Source organism: Panthera uncia (assembly GCF_023721935.1).
Source record: "Panthera uncia isolate 11264 chromosome D3 unlocalized genomic scaffold, Puncia_PCG_1.0 HiC_scaffold_8, whole genome shotgun sequence".
NCBI lineage: Eukaryota > Metazoa > Chordata > Mammalia > Carnivora > Felidae > Panthera > Panthera uncia.
The window spans coordinates 13,213,908-13,231,117 of NW_026057586.1; the positions used below are offsets into that span (position 1 = coordinate 13,213,908).

General features: G+C 42.8%; 1 protein-coding gene across 1 annotated transcript in view; it reads left to right on the forward strand.

The window, feature by feature from the left end:
• Positions 1–2,367: 2,367 nt before the first annotated feature.
• VPS4B (vacuolar protein sorting 4 homolog B) overlaps positions 2,368–17,210 on the forward strand; it is a 34,328-nt gene continuing 19,485 nt past the window's right edge. Inside the window, exons 1-3 of the mRNA XM_049619760.1 lie at positions 2,368–2,700; positions 14,366–14,477; positions 15,653–15,809. Of these exons, the coding sequence (XP_049475717.1) occupies positions 2,383–2,700; positions 14,366–14,477; positions 15,653–15,809 (587 nt within the window). The 5' untranslated portion in view covers positions 2,368–2,382. The remainder of the gene's footprint in view (positions 2,701–14,365; positions 14,478–15,652; positions 15,810–17,210) is intronic.

Sequence of the window (17,210 nt, forward strand, 5' to 3'; positions counted from 1 at the left end):
CTCCTGCCCTACTTGCACTCTGTCTCTCTCGAAAATAAGTAAACATAAAAAAAAAAAACCCTATAAAATTTGTTTCAGTGTAGTACTATTAGCTAAAATCCAGACTTAATTTGTGTTTTTATCAGTTTTTCCACTGATGTCTTTTGTTGTTGTTCCAGGATCCAACCCAGAATCCCATATTGCATTTAGTTGTCATGTCTCCTTAGTTCCCTGCAATCTGTGACAGTTTCTCAGTCTTTTCTTATCTTTCATTACTTTGACATTTTTGAAGAGCCTGGTTAGGCATTTTTTTAGAAGTAGAAAAGCCCTCAATTTGTGTTTTCTCACGAGTAGACTAAAATTATGGATTTTTGAAAATACCTTACAGACGATAGCCTTCTCTTTGAATATTGAGGGTACGTGATACTAACACGATTTGTTGATAGTGATAAAAGAGGGATTTTTGACCGTTTGGTTCATATCCAATATCCACAGCAGCCTGGCACATGGTGGTAATTTATATCAGTGGATTCTCTTTTCACTATTATGTGTCTGTGTCTTCCACTAAATTGTAAACTCCTGAATGGCAAAGACCATACCATATTCATCTCTGTAGTTTTTTAATGCCTAGTCGACTTACGTTTAGTGGGTGTTCCATAGACTCTTAGGGATTGAGGTGAAAGGTAAATTGGAGTCTAGTTGTATCTTCAGGGAAAATCAGGTTTATCCAATAGTCATTAAGGATCTGGCAATTTCTTTTAAGCAGCTCAGTTAAAAGGTTTAGTATTTATTAAATGTCTATGATGTGCTGACACTGTAAGGGCTGCGATCCCTACAGCATTTTCAGTAAGTGGAAGGGAACAGAGGGGTGGAAAGGTGAACTGGCAGATGAAGGCAGAGGGAGGGCTGACTTTGAGCTTTGAGCCTGGATGATGGAGTTTTCATGATGTTATTCTGAGAAGTTTGGGGTAGATGATCATTAACTTGACTACAAATGTGTTGAATTTGTCTTGTGGGAAAGTCCTGTGATTTCTGGAGATCTCTGGAAGGTTATGAATGCAAGACAGAAGACAGCATTAGGCCTAGAGATGTAGATTGGAAGTCATTTCTATTATATTGCTATATAAAGTCCAGGAAGGGGATAAGATGAGCAAGGATGGAGTAGTTTGATTAAAGAGAACATGACTCTTGACACAATGCTACAGATAGAGAAGAATAAGTAGGGGAAACAGTGGGACACCTGGGTGGCTCAGTCGGTTAAGCATCTGACTCCTGACTTCAGCTCAGGTCATGATCTCACAGTTCTTGGGATCAAGCCCCGCATCAGGCTCTGTACTGATGGCATGGAGCCTGCCTGGGATTCTGTCTCACTCGCTCTCTGCCCTTCCCCCACTTGCTCTCAAAATAAATAATTTTTTTTTTTTAAAAGAAGGGGAGACAGTGAAGGAGAAAGACAAAGAATATTAGGATTCTCTACAAGTGAGAGTTCAAGAACTGGGTAGTTGACAATACCTAGTAAGAAGGGCGAGGGAAGAACTTTAGTAGGAGACATCAGATGATCGGGAAGAATTAGGGAGTGAGTAGGAAATAAAATGGAGGAATGATTAAATACCTATTTCACTTTCCTTTGGGAAGCTTACCTACATAAGGATGAAGAAAAAGAGGATTTTGACTGCAAACGATAGAAAGGCTGACGCAAGGTCTTATTGAAGGTCTGCGACTAATCCCTGACATGTGATCTCACAGAAAGCACTTAACCTCTCGTCATTAACCTTCCTTATAAATGGTGTAAAAGATAATCTGATCTGCCAGTTTCATAAGACTTGTGTTCAGGAGCCTGCTTCCCCACCAAACCGTGAGCTCCTAGAGGACAGCAACCACACCTGTCTTTTACTAACATTCTCAGGACCTCACGGAGCCATGACAACTTATTGAATAAAGTGTACAGTGTTGAGTAATAAACGCTGAGGCTTACTGAGATCTTACTGTTCACCCAACACTATGCCAGCGCATGCTACTAGCATTCTTCACAATCCTGAGGTGGGTACTGTATATAATTAACCCCGTCTTACAGAGGAGAAAACGGAATGAATGAGACACAGTAAACGAGCCCGAAGTCCCCACATGGTGGGTCTTGGGGACGGGATGACTTTTTCACTCAAAAGCCACAGAACTCCAGGGCACGCTCCATGATGTGGACTGAAAGGAGCCAGAGCCAATAATTCACCTCAAGGGTAAAACATCTGGAAAAAGAAGAAAACGTAACAGATCTTGGCTCTAGGACGCATCTCCGCCCCTACGTAAGAGCCGCAGTGCGCTTGCGCCCAGCCTGACTTCCACTAGGCCCGGGAGCGCTTCCGGGCTCCCGGCATCGCGAGACCCCGGGACCGAGGCGAGACCAGAATGGCTGGAGACTGGGTAGCGCGCGTGCTGATGACGAAAGCGGAAGTGCCGAGGCCAGAGGCGGGACGAGAGCCCGGAGGGGGCTCAGAATTGCGGAAGTTTTCTGAGAAGGGTCGGCGGCTTGCGCCGGCTTGCGGTTTTGGAACCAGTTCGCCAAGGGGAGGCGTCGCTCCGGGTCCGAGGGCTACCAGCCTGCGCACGTTTGAGGCAACACCGGGCGCGATTCGACGTTGCCGCTGTTGGCTTCCTCTGCCCTACTTCTTCCCCAGGGAGCCGCCTCGGATCTCCGCCATGGCATCCACCTCGTCCAATCTCCAGGTATCACTGTTCTCCCGCGTCCTGGAGAGCCGGAGCCGAGGGGCGGCGCGGGGTTAGGATTGGAGACAGGGGAGGAGGGAGGAAGCGGCCGCGCCCCTGGTGCCGGACGGAGGAGGGCGACGCCCCCGCCCAGCAGCAGGTGGGAGGGTCGGGCGCTTTCCGCCCGCTCCGGGATCTCCCAAGCCCACCCGCTGTGCGAGACGCTTCACTTTTGTTGAGGTGGGTTTTCTTCCTCTTTTGAACAGAACTGGGCAGAGCTTTGAACCGGAGGCACAGACGCTCCAATCACTGTAAGACAGAGAGGAAAGAACGTAATGTTTGCAAAGCACTGGTGATCTTAGTTCTCCGTCTCAAGCTGGTGTAGCAAAGCCCTTCTCTTTTAGCTGTCAGGTGAATAGAAACGTGAGGACAGTCTTGGAATTTGAGGAATCCGTCAGTTCATTGAGCTATGCATTCATGTGCACTCTGCCATGGCTCCCAAAATGTATATAAAATCAGGGAGTGTTCTTAAGCTTTGTGGCTCCATCTCCCCACCCTTACCGCAGTGAGTACAGTGTTTTGTACATAAATCGTAGAACCTTAAACTTTTAGACATGATTGTTGGACATCTGTGAGATTCATTGAGAAATTTGTGAAATAGTGTCTCCGATGCCCAGAATGGATCTGAGGTTTCAGAGGGATTTAGAATGTGACTTAGCCTCGAGGACTCCCAGTCCACTGGGTCATTTTGGGACAAGAGATCAGCATAAAATATTGAACCCTTGTCTTCGTCTTGCAGTCGTTGATGAGACATTCATTGAGTGTCCAGGACAAGCACTAAGGATAATGGAGGACTTGCTGAAACCTGGGTAATTGACAAGAAAGACCACTGAAAGTAGATACATTAAAATAGAACTCAGAATTTCACACACAGAAAGAGGTAGGATAGGAAGGAGTTTTGGGGGATTTTTTTTTTTTTTTTAACGTTTATTTTGGGAAAGAGAGAGAGAGAGACAGAATGTGCGTGGGGGAGGGGCAGAGAGAGAGGGAGACACAGAATCCAAAGCAGGCTCCAGGCTCTGAGCTGTCAGCACAGAGCCCGACGTGGGGCTCGAACTTACCAACCTCGAGGTCATGACCTGAGCGGAAGTGGGTCGCTTAACCAACTGAGCCACCCACGCGTCCCTTTCTTGGGATTTTTACCTTGAAAATCAACCCAAAAGATTATGAAAATAAATGTTCTATATGTCTCAGAATGTTATAATTGCAACTATGGCTTATTCCTTAGAATGAAGAATAAGTCATGTGTTGATTTTTGTGTGTATCTTTTCCAACAGGGTTGCATTAGACTAAGATATAACAATCTCCACTTAGCGTTGACTTTTTTTGTAGCCCATTCAGAAAGGGTCTTTTTGGTAAATGTTTTTGGAAAAAGTATTGTTTCTTTGATAAAAGTATTGTTTCTTTAATATCAAAACTGATTTCTTTTGAAGTACTGTCTTGTCTTCATACTTGTTGGTTTTTTAGTTAACTATTTCATCAGTTTTTCGCTTGTCAAAACTGCATGTAATTTGGACATTCTGCAACATAATTTTCATCCATTTACTGATACCTTTTTCCTTTTTTTTTTTTTTAAGGCTTTTATTTTTTGAGAGCCAGCATGAGTGGGGGAGGGGCAAAGAGAGAGAGGGACAGGGGATCCGAAGCAGGCTCTGCGCTGACAGCAGCAAGCCCGATGATGCTGGGCTCCAACTCAACTCGAGAACTGCAAGATCATGACCTGAGCCGAAGTCGGGTGCTCAACCCACTGAGCCACCCAGGCGCCCCTGTTTTTTCTTTTGCAAGAATTGCACTTTGGTTTTATGGTCAGTTTGCGTCATATTTGAATTGGGTTGTTGGATGTTCCTTAATGAATCGGCTAGAGGTTGACACAAATGAAAGGCACGTTGCTAGTTTTAAACGGGGAGAGATGTTTAATTTTATGGTGGTTGGGTCATAGGTGCACTTTCTCATTCAAACCTTTTTAACCTTCTAACCTAGGAAATTTGGATGAAGAATATTCTTAAATAGCAAATAACTTTCCCACCAAACAAGGCAAAACTCCCCATAACCAGAAGCTCATAACTAATGGAGGAATGCAGATAACTAAAACTCAAAATTATAAAATAACACAATAGTGCTATGATAGAATTAAAGGTTAGTATAGGAGGGCAGAAAGGAAGGGCTTATCTAACTCTTCAAAGGTAACTGAGAAATGTTCCACAGAGGAGATGATGTGAGCTTAGATAATGTGTAAGGTGCCGACACTAACTGTCCACCGGGTGTTTGGTGTGATCTTAATCCTCAAAGCAACTCTTCAAGGTGAATATTACTTCAGTTTCATGGTATAAGAATCCAAAGTTTATTAAGGTTATGATTTAACCCAAGACATGCAGTTAGTATAGAAGACAGTTTTGAATCCAGGTTTATGTGTTATACATTTGTACTTTTTTCACTATGAAGTTATGCCTTGGACCAGAAAATGGGATGCATTCCAGGTAAAGAAAAGAATATATGCCCCAGTCTAGAAGTGCAGTAAACCTTAGGGTTGGCAGAAATTGCGAGTAATGCGGTATACGTAGAACTCAAGGTTTATTGAGTTTTACTCAATACGTAAAACTCAAGGTTTACTCAGTCCTAAATGTGCCATACATTTTGCTAAGTCTTAGGGAATCATAAAAGAAATATATCATCCTTGAAATCCAAGGGCTTACATTCTGATGTGAAAAGACATATAAAGTGGCTGGGGCGCCTTGATGGCTCAGTCGGTCAAGTGCCCGACATCAGCTCAGGTCATGATCTCACAGTTCATGGGTCCGAACCCCGTGTCAGGCTCTGTGCTGACAGCTCAGAGCTCGGAGCCTGCTTCAAATTCTGTGTCTCCCTCTCTCTCTCTGTCCCTCCCCCACTCTTTCTCTCTCTCTCTCAAAAAATGAATAAACATTAAAAAATATTTTTAAGTGGCTAACAGGGATACTGTGTGATCTTTGGAAATGTGTAACAGAGGCAGTGGAAATTTAGAGGAAGCATAGGGTAGGCCACTTGGGGGTATCAGGGACACTTTGCAGCAGGAGGACCGTGACTGTGCCGAGTCTTAGAGAAGCTGGAGTTATGTGGGGAGATAACTGGATAGGATATTCCAGGTGGAGAGTACACTATAAACAGGCATAAAGTCTCAGTTGTCCCATCAGTTTGTCATGACTGGAACTGCGTGCATAAGGTGAGTGGACAAGCCTAGTTAGGCCATGGAAGGGTGTGTGCTAACACAGAGATGATTGGTCCTCATCCTGCTATAGTCAGGAGTCTGCGAAGGTAATATGCTCAGGGTTTTGTTTTAGAAGGAAACTACCATGCGTGCATGGGGGACAGCCAGACCGGTAGCCACCCTGGGAACATGGGAGACCAGTTAGGAGGCAGGGTTCTGTGTGATGGGAGATGGGGAGGGCCAAAGTAGTGTAGTACCTCTTAAAGAAGAAAGGATTAATCAAAGACAGATTGGAGAGGAAGAAGTCAGGCTTGGCTCTGCATTTAGAAAGAGGGGTGCGGAGGAGGCTGAGTTTTCGCCCCTCTTCCTGGGTTGGATATCTCCGTGGGGAAGAATTGGGTCTGGGATTACAAGAAGAGGCACATATTTGGGCGCAGGTGATCTTGAACTTTTTGGGTTTGAAATGCATGTACGGGCAACCAAGTGGAAATGTTCCATGAGCAGTTGGAGACATATGTGTAGAACTAGAGGGAGAGAGCTGGAAACAAGCATTGGAGAGTTATTAGCATACAGATGGTAGCAGAGGTTGAGGGTATCTCGGAGAGTTCATAGCATGAGGAGGAACAAGAACGCTGTGCAATATTGGCATAGAAGGAGAGAAAAAAGGGCGCCTGCAGAAGAATCGCTGCACAGTCAAGAGTAGAACTGAGAGAGAAGGGTGCCATGGAGGCCGGAGGAGGAGGCCGAGTCCAGATGTCTGCTTTGAGGGTTGAATGCTGCGGACAGAGTTAGGTCATTGCGAGGCCTGGCAGGCAGCAGGAAGCACTGGAGGAGTCAAGAAAGCATGACGCGCTCGGGGTTCTCTTTGGGATTTTGCTCTGGAGGTGAAGAGATAAGTGAGATGTTAACCAGGGAGGAACCTAGAAACTGGGGAGAGCCAGCGGGTTTTCGTTTGTGTTTTGGAGATATGAGTCTGAGGTAGGACTTTACGTATATTTTAATGCTGAGGAAGGCCCCAATTAAAAAAAAAAAAAAAAAAAAAGGTTACGTTGGGGAGAGCAGCAGAGTGGGCATGTGATTGATAAAGTGGATGTCAGAGAAGGAAGATGGGGGTGGTCTCCAGAGCCCAGGGGAGAGAAATAGCATCGACAGGCAGGAAAACATCCAGTGGAGGAAAGTTGTTAGAGATGATAGGGGTGGAATAACCAAAAGGAAGAAGATTCTGAGAAAGCAATAGGGGATTTTTTTTCCTTCGTTCGGCAATGTTATTAAGTGCCCAGTGTGTGCCAGGCACCGGCTCTGGGGTGGGGGGAGAACCGAGAGCAGGGGCAGAGTGCAGCCTCTGCGGTAGATTAGGGGGGGCCTCTCTGAGGACTTGGCATTTGAACTGTGAAAAAGAGACTGTCCTGTGCCTGTTGGGGAAGAACATTCTAGGCCGAGGGATCAGCCGTGCGCAGGCTTCCTGAGTAAAGGTGAACTAACAGGTTTGGGGTGAGATCCGGAAGGAGCCAGGGCACACACAGGTCATTTAAGGCCCTGTCGACCGTGAGCCAGCATCTGGGTTTTATTAACTACCGTGCGAACCCACCGAAGAGGGCCCATCGTTGGCTGCCAGGTGGACGCCAGGGTGTTGAGTGTGGAAGCAGGCTGACCACTCGGGAGGCTCGGTGGTAGTTTTGAAACACGTGCGATGGAAGTGGTCAGGGTTAGGAATAACTGGCACTCCCAAACCACACCAGACACAGTCACTTTCATTTCAGATGAAAAATGGTGATAGAACCAAGGTTGAAGTGGGGTGTTCAGCAAGGGAAAAAGAGATACATACCCTCAAATCATTTTTGATTAAAGGTTTAACATGCGCTGTTCAGTAGTAGCTACATGTGACTATTTAAATTTATTTATTTTAATTTTTTTTATGTTTATTTATTTTTGAGAGACAGAGCACAAGCAGGGTAGGGGCAGAGGGAGAGAGGGAGACACAGAATCTGAAGCAGGCCCCAGGCTCTGAGCTGTCAGCACAGAGCCTGTTGCGGGGCTCAAACTCAAGAACTGTGAGATCATGACTTGAGCTGGAAGTCGGACGCTTAACCGACTGAGCCACCCAGGCACCTTTATTTAAATTTAAATTTTACTCAAAATATAGAACTCGTCAGTCACACTAGCCATGGGTGCTCAGAAGCCGATTGTAGCTAGTGGCTCACAGTTGGACAGTGCAAATACAGGCCTGTCCGTCATCAAAGAAGGGCTGGTTTAAAGTCATTGTTACCGTATTTGGAGCTAGGTAATTAAATACCAAGTGTAAGAGTTTTCCTTAACCATCACTGTGGTGCTGAAAATAGGACTGACTGAAAATGAGGAGAACATATAGCTAGAGAGGTGAGCGGCACAACAATTCAAAATAATAGAAGAAAATTGTAGCTAGAATAAGAAAGAACTTATTTCTCCTGCATGGCTTAGCCGTGGAGTCTTCTAGGTGCATTTTTATGTGACAAGGTGCCCCAGTCCACCGGTTGCCCACACGTATGAGTGCTATGAGTTCACCCTTTATATCCCACCTAGCTTACCAGACTTTTGAAAATTCACCATCAAATTCAGCTATTTGAACTGTGAAACATCTTATCAACTCTACCATTTTTTTTTTCCCTCCTGCAACAACAGAGGGAAGGTCTGTTCCTCCTATTTACAGCTTTCATTCCATCTATGCATTCCATTAGCAACTGCTTCAAAATATAATATTCTCACGTATGGTTGGTTTGGGATTGTTTGAGTGGTTTTTTTCTTATATGCTTATTTTTAATATAGCATAACCATGATCCTTTTTTTCTACTGGCTCTTTTGTTGAATACAGTTTTACTACTTAGACTAATCCAGGTGGAATGTTTTAATAAACCATGCTTGTTATTTACATGTGTGTATGTGTGTTTAAATATTAAAGTTGGTTTTTTAATGAAGGTTTTATTTTGCTATAACCATGGGTTCACATGCGATGGTGAGAAATCATATAGAGGGGTTCTGTGGACCCTTCACCCATTTGCTCCCAGTGGTAGCATTTTATAAAACTATAGTACAGTATAACCCGGAGGTTGACATTGATACATTCCACCAGTCTTACTCAGATTTTCCAGTTTTACTTGTATTCATGTATATTGTGTGTGTGTGTGTGTGTGTGCGCAGAGCTGTGTCATATGGGTAAGTTCCTGGATCCTCCATCAAAGTCATGATACAGAATAGTTCTACCCACAGGGACCCCTCCTGTGGCCCTTTTATAGATTTTTTTAGTGTATTTTTATTTTTTGAGAGATAGAGAAAGAAACGGCATGTGGGTGCAGGGCAGAGGAATAGGGAGAGAGAGAATCTTAAGCAGGCTCCCCACCCAGCACAGTCTCACCACCATGAAATCCTTACCTGGGCTGAAATCAAGAGTCAGATGCTTACACAGACTTTTTTTTTTTTTTTTTTTTTGAGAGAGACAGAGACAGAATGCAAATGGGTTAGGGGCAGAGAGAGAGGGAGACACTGAATCTGAAGCAGGATCCAGGCTCTGAGCTGTCAGCACAGAGCCTGATGTGGGGCTTGAACTCACGAACCATGAGATCATGACCTGAGCCGAAGTCGGACGCTCAACCGACTGAGCCACCCAGGCGCCCCTCAAGAGTCAGATGCTTAACTAACTGAGCCACCAAGGAGCCCCCTGTTGCCCTTTTAGAACCACAATCACCTCTCTTTCTCGCCACCCCCCCCCCCCACCATCCCTGTTTCCTGACAATACTAATATGCTCTCCATCTCTGGTTTTGTCATTTCCAGAAAGTTACATAAATGGAATCATACGATATGTAACTTTCTGGGATATGTAACTTTCTGGAATAGGTTCTTCCTCAAGATCCATTCATGTTGTGTGTATCAAAGTAGTTTCTTTTTGTAACTGAACCGTACTCCTTGGTATGGGTGTAGCACACTTTGTTTAACCATGCTGTATGGTTGAAGGACATCTGGAATGTTCATGTATAAATTTTTGTGTGAACAGAAGTCTTCATTTCTCTGGGGTAAATACCCAGGAGTGCAGTCACTGGTTCATATGGTAGCTGCACGTTTAGATTTGTGAAAAAAAACAAAACAAAACAAAAACAAAACAGTTTCCCAGAGTGACTCTACCATTTTACATCCTACCAGCAATGTGTAAGTGATCCAGTTCTCTGGAGCGTTTGGTATTATTGTCACTTTTTTTTTTTTTTTTAAAGCCATTCTGATACATGTTTCAAGATATCTCATGGTGGTTTTAATTTGCATTTCTCTAATGGCTGGTGATGTTAAACATCTTTTTGTGTGCTACTTTACCATGTGTATATCCTCTTTGGTGAAATGTCTGTTTATGTCTTCAGCCCATTTTCTACTTGGATTGTTTTTAAATTGTTGAGTTTTGGGAGTTCTTTCTATTCTAAAATACTAGTCCTTTTATAAATATGTAGTCTGCAAATATTTCTCTCAGTCTGTAGCTTGTCTTTTCATCCTTTTAATAGGATTTTTTACAGAGTAAAACTTTTATAATTTGATGAGGTCCAATTTATCATTTTCCTTTTCTTTCTTTTTTTTTTTTTTTTTTTTTTTTTTGAGGTATAATTGACGTATATTCATTTCAGGTGTACAACAGGATTCATTTTTTTTTTTTTTTTGTATGCGGTGTGAGATGACACCACAGTAAGTCTAGCTAACACCTGTCACCTTTCATTGTTACAAAAATGGTTTTCCAGTGATGAGAATTTTAAGACACTCTCTTAGCAACTTTCAAATATGCAACACAGTGTTATTAACTGTAGTCACCATACTGTATATTACATCCCTATGACATTTATTTTATAACTAGAGGTTTGGATCTTTGGACTCCCTTCACCTGTTTCACCTTTCCCCACCTCTGGTAACTACCTGTATGTTCTCTGTATCTATTAGCTTGGATTTATTTGTGGATGTTTTCTCTTTCAGTTTCACACATAAATGAGATCGTATGGTATTTGTCTTTCTTTGACTTATTTCCTTTAGCGTAATGCCCTTAATTCTATTCATGTCATCACACATGTCAAGATTTCCTTCTTTTTATGGCTAAATAATATTCCATTGTGTACGTAACCACATTCTCTATCCATTCGTCTGTCTGTGGACACTTAGGTTGTTTCCATAAGTTGGCTATTTTAAATAATGCTGCATTGAACATTGAGGTGCGTGTATCTTTCGACAAAGTTCATGTTTTCGTTTTCTCTGGATAAATAGTGAAATTGCTGAATCATATGGTAGTTCTATTTTTAATTTTTTGAGGAACCTCCATAGTGTTTTCCACAGCGGCTGCACCAATTACGGTCCCACCAACAGTGTACAAGGGTTCCCTTTTGTCCACATCCTCACCAATACTTGCTATTTCTTGTTTTATTGATAATAGCCATTCTAACAGATGTGAGGTCACAGCTCATTGTAGTTTCAATTTGCATTTCCCTGACGTTTAGTGATCTTGAGTGCTGTTTCATATACCTGTTGGGCGTTTGTATGTCTTTGGGAAAATATCTGTTCAGATCCTCGAGTCATTTTTTAATTGGGTTGCTTGGTTTTTTTGCTGTTGAGTTTTATGAGTTCTTCTCTCTACACACTGGATATTAACCCTTTAGCAGGACACAATTTGTAAATATTTTCTCCCATGTGGTAGGTTGCTTTTTCATTTTGTTGATGGTTTCCTTTGCTGTGCAGAAGCTTTTTAGTTTGATGGAGTTCCACTTGTTCATCTTTGTTTTTGTTGCCTTGGCTTTTGGTGTCAAATCCAAAAAATCATCACCAAGACTGGAGTTGGAGCTTAACTTACCTATATTTTCTTCAAGGCGTTTTATGGTGTCAGGTGTTCTGTTCAAATCTTTTGAGTTAATTTTTGTGGATGGCGTAAGGCAGTGGTCCAGTTTCGTTCTTTTGCATTTTGCTGTCCAGTTTTCCCAACACTATTTATTGAATAGACTGTCCTTTCCTCTTTGGGTATTCTTGACTCCTTTGTGGTGAGTTAATTCACTGTACACACATAGGTTTATTTCTGGGCTCTCTATTCTGTTCCATTGATGTATGTGTCTGTCTTTATGCCAGTCCCATGTTGTTTTCATTTTATATATTGTGTTTTTTGGCACATATAGTCTAAGAACTTTGCCTAGCCCTAGATGCTGGAGATTTTCAGTTTTTTCTAAGGATTTTATGGTTTCATATTTTATATTAAAGTCTAGGGGCGCCTGGGTGGCGCAGTCGGTTAAGCGTCCGACTTCAGCCAGGTCACGATCTCGCGGTCCGTGAGTTCGAGCCCCGCGTCGGGCTCTGGGCTGATGGCTCAGAGCCTGGAGCCCGTTTCCGATTCTGTGTCTCCCTCTCTCTCTGCCCCTCCCCCGTTCATGCTCTGTCTCTCTCTGTCCCAAAAATAAATAAAAAATGTTGAAAAAAAAAAAAAATTTTAAAGTCCACAATCCATTGTGATTTAATTTTTTTTCAACTTACAACAACCTTAACTTACTATCTCCGTTCCTGTGGGTTAGAAGTCCAGGTCGAGCATCGCTCAGCGGGGCTCTAGCTCAGAGTCTCACCAGGCTGACTGAGGTGTCAGCAGGGCTGCGTGTCTGTCTGTTTGGTGGTTGTTCATGAAGTCTCTGGGGATGTGTCTGCTTCTAAACACATGCGTGGGGCGCCTGGGTGGCGCAGTCGGTTGAGCGTCCGACTTCAGCCAGGTCGCGGTCTTGCGGTCCGTGAGTTCGAGCCCCGCGTCAGGCTCTGGGCTGATGGCTCGGAGCCTGGAGCCTGTTTCCGATTCTGTGTTTCCCTCTCTCTCTGCCCCTCCCCCATTCATGCTCTGTCTCTCTCTGTCCCAAAAATAAATTAAAAATGTTGAAAAAAAAAAATTAAACACATGCGTGTTGTTGGCAGATTTCAGTTTCATGTGGTTGTCAGCCAGGTTCTTTTGCTTGGATGCCAGTGTGGTCGGGTGGATTTTCATCAGGCTTCTATTCTTTCTGACTTCTCCTGCCTCCTGTCTCCTACTTCCAGCTAGAGAAAATTCTCTGCTTTTAAGAACTTACGGGATTTTTTTTAAAGTTTTTATTTAATTTCTAGTTAGTTAAATACAGTGTAACATTGGTTACAGGTGTACAGTGTAGTGAGTTAATTTTTGTGGTTTAGGTCAAGATTCTCTGTCTCTGTCTTTTTTTATTTCTTAATTTTTTTTTGCTAAAGATGTCTGATTGCTCCAGCACTGTTTCTTCTGCCATTAACTTGCTTTTGCAAATTGTCAAAAGTCCGTTGACATATTTGTATGGGTCTATTTCTAGGGGTTTTGTGTTTTTTGGTTTTTTTTTTAAATACCACAAAAGTCCATGTTCATTATGGACACTTTTAGAAGATGAGAAAAAGCAGAAAAAGAAGAAATTGAGTCTTATCAAAAATGAGCTGTGTTAAATTTTCTCTACATCTTTTTCCTGGGTTTTGCTTGTTTTTGCTATTGTTTCAAATAGCTGAACTCCTGCTACATGTAAAAATTGTATTGTGCTTTTTAAAAAATCCCATTATAGACATTTTTCCATGTTATTGTGAATGGTTTAATATTATTTTAATGATCCTATAATATTCCATTGTGTGGCATCTGTTTGCTGTGTAAAATTAATGTTTCCAAGTTTTGTTTTTGTTTTTTAAAAAGACCCCTCTGGTTACTGTCTTACTGGATTAAAAGATTTGGGCATTTTCATATTCTTGCAATTTCATTGCCCCATTGCTTCTGAGGGGGTTTTACACCATTTACATTTTACTGTTGTTATATGATTTATCTATAACAACATTGCATTTCTGAGAATTTCCCTGAATACTTTTAACTTGAATTTTCATATTATTTGATTATTCCTTACTAGCTTTAAGCTTGACTTATGTTGAATGAAAATTAATGAGAATCTTAGGGATTGGTACTAGGTAAAAGTAGTAGTCAGCATTTACCCATTTAACAAATGTAGTTTACATTTTGTAAATCATTATAATGTATAGTAACATGCAATTGAGATTTAGGGAAAACAGGTGGATTTGTTTTAAGATTGCTTTTACTTATTTATTTAAAAATATTTATTTTGGGGAGAGCACGGGGCGGGGGGGAGGGGCGGGCAGAGAGAGGGGGACAGAGGATCTGAAGCAGGCTCTGCGCTAACAGACTGACAGCAGCGAGCCCCGTGCGGGGCTCGAACTCATGAACGGTGAGATCATGACCTGAGCCGAAGTCAGACACTCAGCCAACCGACTGAGCCACCCAGGTGTCCCTGAGGTTGCTTTTAGTTAAAAAAAAAAAAAAAAAAAAAGAAAAGAAAAGGAAAAAAACACGTTCAGTATGATCATTTACATCACAGTGTTGTTGCTTATTTGATTTTGATGATATGATTTTGCCTCCCTTCAAACAGAAAGCAATAGATCTTGCTAGCAAAGCAGCCCAGGAAGACAAAGCTGGGAACTATGAGGAAGCTCTTCAACTCTACCAACACGCTGTTCAGTATTTTCTCCATGTAGTTAAATGTAAGGCCATAGTTTGTTTTCTGTTTTAAAAGTTAAAGGAAAAGATTATTCTGTTTCTTTTATAACAGTTGAAATATAATGCCAGAAAATTCCAAACCATCCATTTGCAAAATATTCCCGGTAGCTTGTTAATAATTTTTAAGTAGTCGGCAAACAAATGTGCATAGCTATCCTAGTTATTGTTACTTTGTCTACCTAAAATATTAAAATGCCATATAATCGAAGTAAATAGTTTTTATTTTACTGGCGATATACCCACATTATGTACGAACCACATTTTCTAAGCGTCTCTGAAAATACTCTCTTAAGTACTTGTAAAAAAATAGGTTGGGAGCCATTTTGTTCGTATGTTTTCCAAATACGTACTGCATGTTTCCCACGCACCAGGTACTGTTTTAGGCACCGGGATGCGACGGTGAGGGGAAAGTGGGTAAAAACCCTGCCTCCGTGGCTCTTCAGCATAAGCTGAGCATACGACAGAAGTGTCTCTCTGGCAAACTGAAAGTTATTTTTTACTGAAAACTTCAGCGGTTGGATAATTTAGGATTTTCTTTTGAGCTTCTTCATTTCATGTTGAGGTTTTCTGTCAAATAAAAGTGAAACTAAAAATGAATCCTAAGATAATTGATTATTGCAATTGATAATTGCCCTGCATGGACTGCTCAAGTCGGCTTTTGAGACAGCTCCCACAGAGGCCTTTGTGGAGTAAAATTACTGTATTGGGGGCACCTGTAACATACGGAATTTCCGGCATTCTTCTACCATGAGATGAAACTTACGTAGACATTAATGGAAACGGTTGATATTACTTTTGTTGGTCTTAGAATTGGTTTTATGCGAGAGCAGCCGCTTTCAGCTGTCCGCACAAAATGTTAAAGGAAGAATAGAAAACCCACAGAATATTACATAATTTCTTCTTATTATTTAGCATTAACTTAACATATCCTAGTGTCTTGCTCAGATTTCTTTCTGCCTCAGACCCGCTGTTGGCTTCCAGCCGTGCTGGAGGGAAGCAGACAAGAGTTGGTGATGGTTGGTTACGAGGCTTAGAGATACCCTTCCTCCCTCCCCCCGCCCCCAAACTAGATTGTCCATGTCTCAAAAGTGTGTCTAAGAGTTTAAACCTGTCCATGTAGAAGACTAATGGAAAAATCTCTCTCACTTGCCTTTAATAGATGAAGCCCAGGGTGATAAAGCCAAGCAGAGTATCAGGGCAAAGTGTACAGAGTATCTTGATAGAGCAGAAAAACTAAAGGAGTACCTGAAAAAGAAAGAGAAAACTCCACAGAAGCCAGTGAAAGAGGGACAGCCGAATCCAGCGGAGGAGAAAGGGTATGTATTTTAGAGTGTTAGACTTTATTATATCTACTTAAACGAGAAAACTACATTTAACTTGTGAAATCCATTTCTTTTGTTTAAACCAGCTGTTGGCAACCCAGGACTCAGAGGCCAAATCTGACCGGCTGCCAGTTTTTGTAAGCAAAGTCTTACCGGAACATAGTCTCTTACGTCTAAGAAAATGAGATTGTGGGACCTTGCTATCTGGCCTGGTTGGGTTTGCAGGCAGGAGGTTCTGGTCAGCTGTACGGACTGTGACGCTCACTGTTCGTGGTGTGCAGTGGCACAAGTTACTTGGGTAGTCCCTGTGGTCGCCGGGAAGGGAGTGCCTTGCAGGCAGGGCTTTGGGGCAGCTTCCAAAGGCCATTTTAAAAGACATAAGGAATGGAAGAACTAGAGGTGACTGGCTGCTTCAGACTGCACGGAAGGGTTTGAGGAAAACTGCAAATTCAGCGTTTTATATCCTCTGTTGAAGACATGGTCAGGGAATTGGCGGTTCCTGTGACACCTAAGAATATTTTCTCTTCTGTACCTACAGCACTGACATAACAAAAACCAGACCCCACCTGATCTTGCGGATTACTGCATTTCAACGTGGAATCAACTTCAGGGTTTCTTACATGAAAGTTGGGCCATTTACTGGCGGACTAATGAAACCATTGGAAAAATTTTAGTTAACCTCGAATGACCCCCTGACTCTTCCTGAGACTCCTTTGCCGGGAGAAATGTCCTCTCCTCCCTGTGAGTTGAGGACCCTGTGGGGTCCACTCCTGAGATGGCTCCCTAGAAGGGGGATTCCAATTCTGTATTGAATAGCAGGACCCATCTTGGCCAATTTAAGCAAAAAGGGATTTATTACAGAGTCTTAACCTTATAGATCTGGGGGAGGGCGGGCAGGGAATCCAGCTTGGATTCCGTAGCGTTAGGAGAAATGCCCGCCTCCCCCAGGGTGGTTCTGGTAAGGATCCGAGGCCTCCTGGTGCCAGGCAGGAGGACCTCCGCCCAGTTCGCTCGCAGGCATGGTCTCCTTGCACGCAGCGGCCACCTCAGCTGCTTGCCTCCGCCTTCTCGGAGGGACTTCAGTCTCCTGTGGGGCCCCAGCTGCAAGAAAGCCCGGGCAGGGCAGTTGTGTGAAAGCACCGTCTTCATTGTGCAAGAAAGCACGGTGGGACGAGGCTGGAGTAGGCGTCAGGTGAATCGTTTGGCGGTCTCCACCTCACCTGTAACCCCACCATCCTAGGATAACCAAGCCAGTCCCATTTGGGGGAAAAGATGTCTAGCTTTTTAATCCCCCTTTATATTTGATATGTAAAAAATGATGTAATGCCATATTTTTTGCTTTACCACTTTTTCATTCAACATCGTGTTGTAAATATCTTTCCAAAAAACTATTTC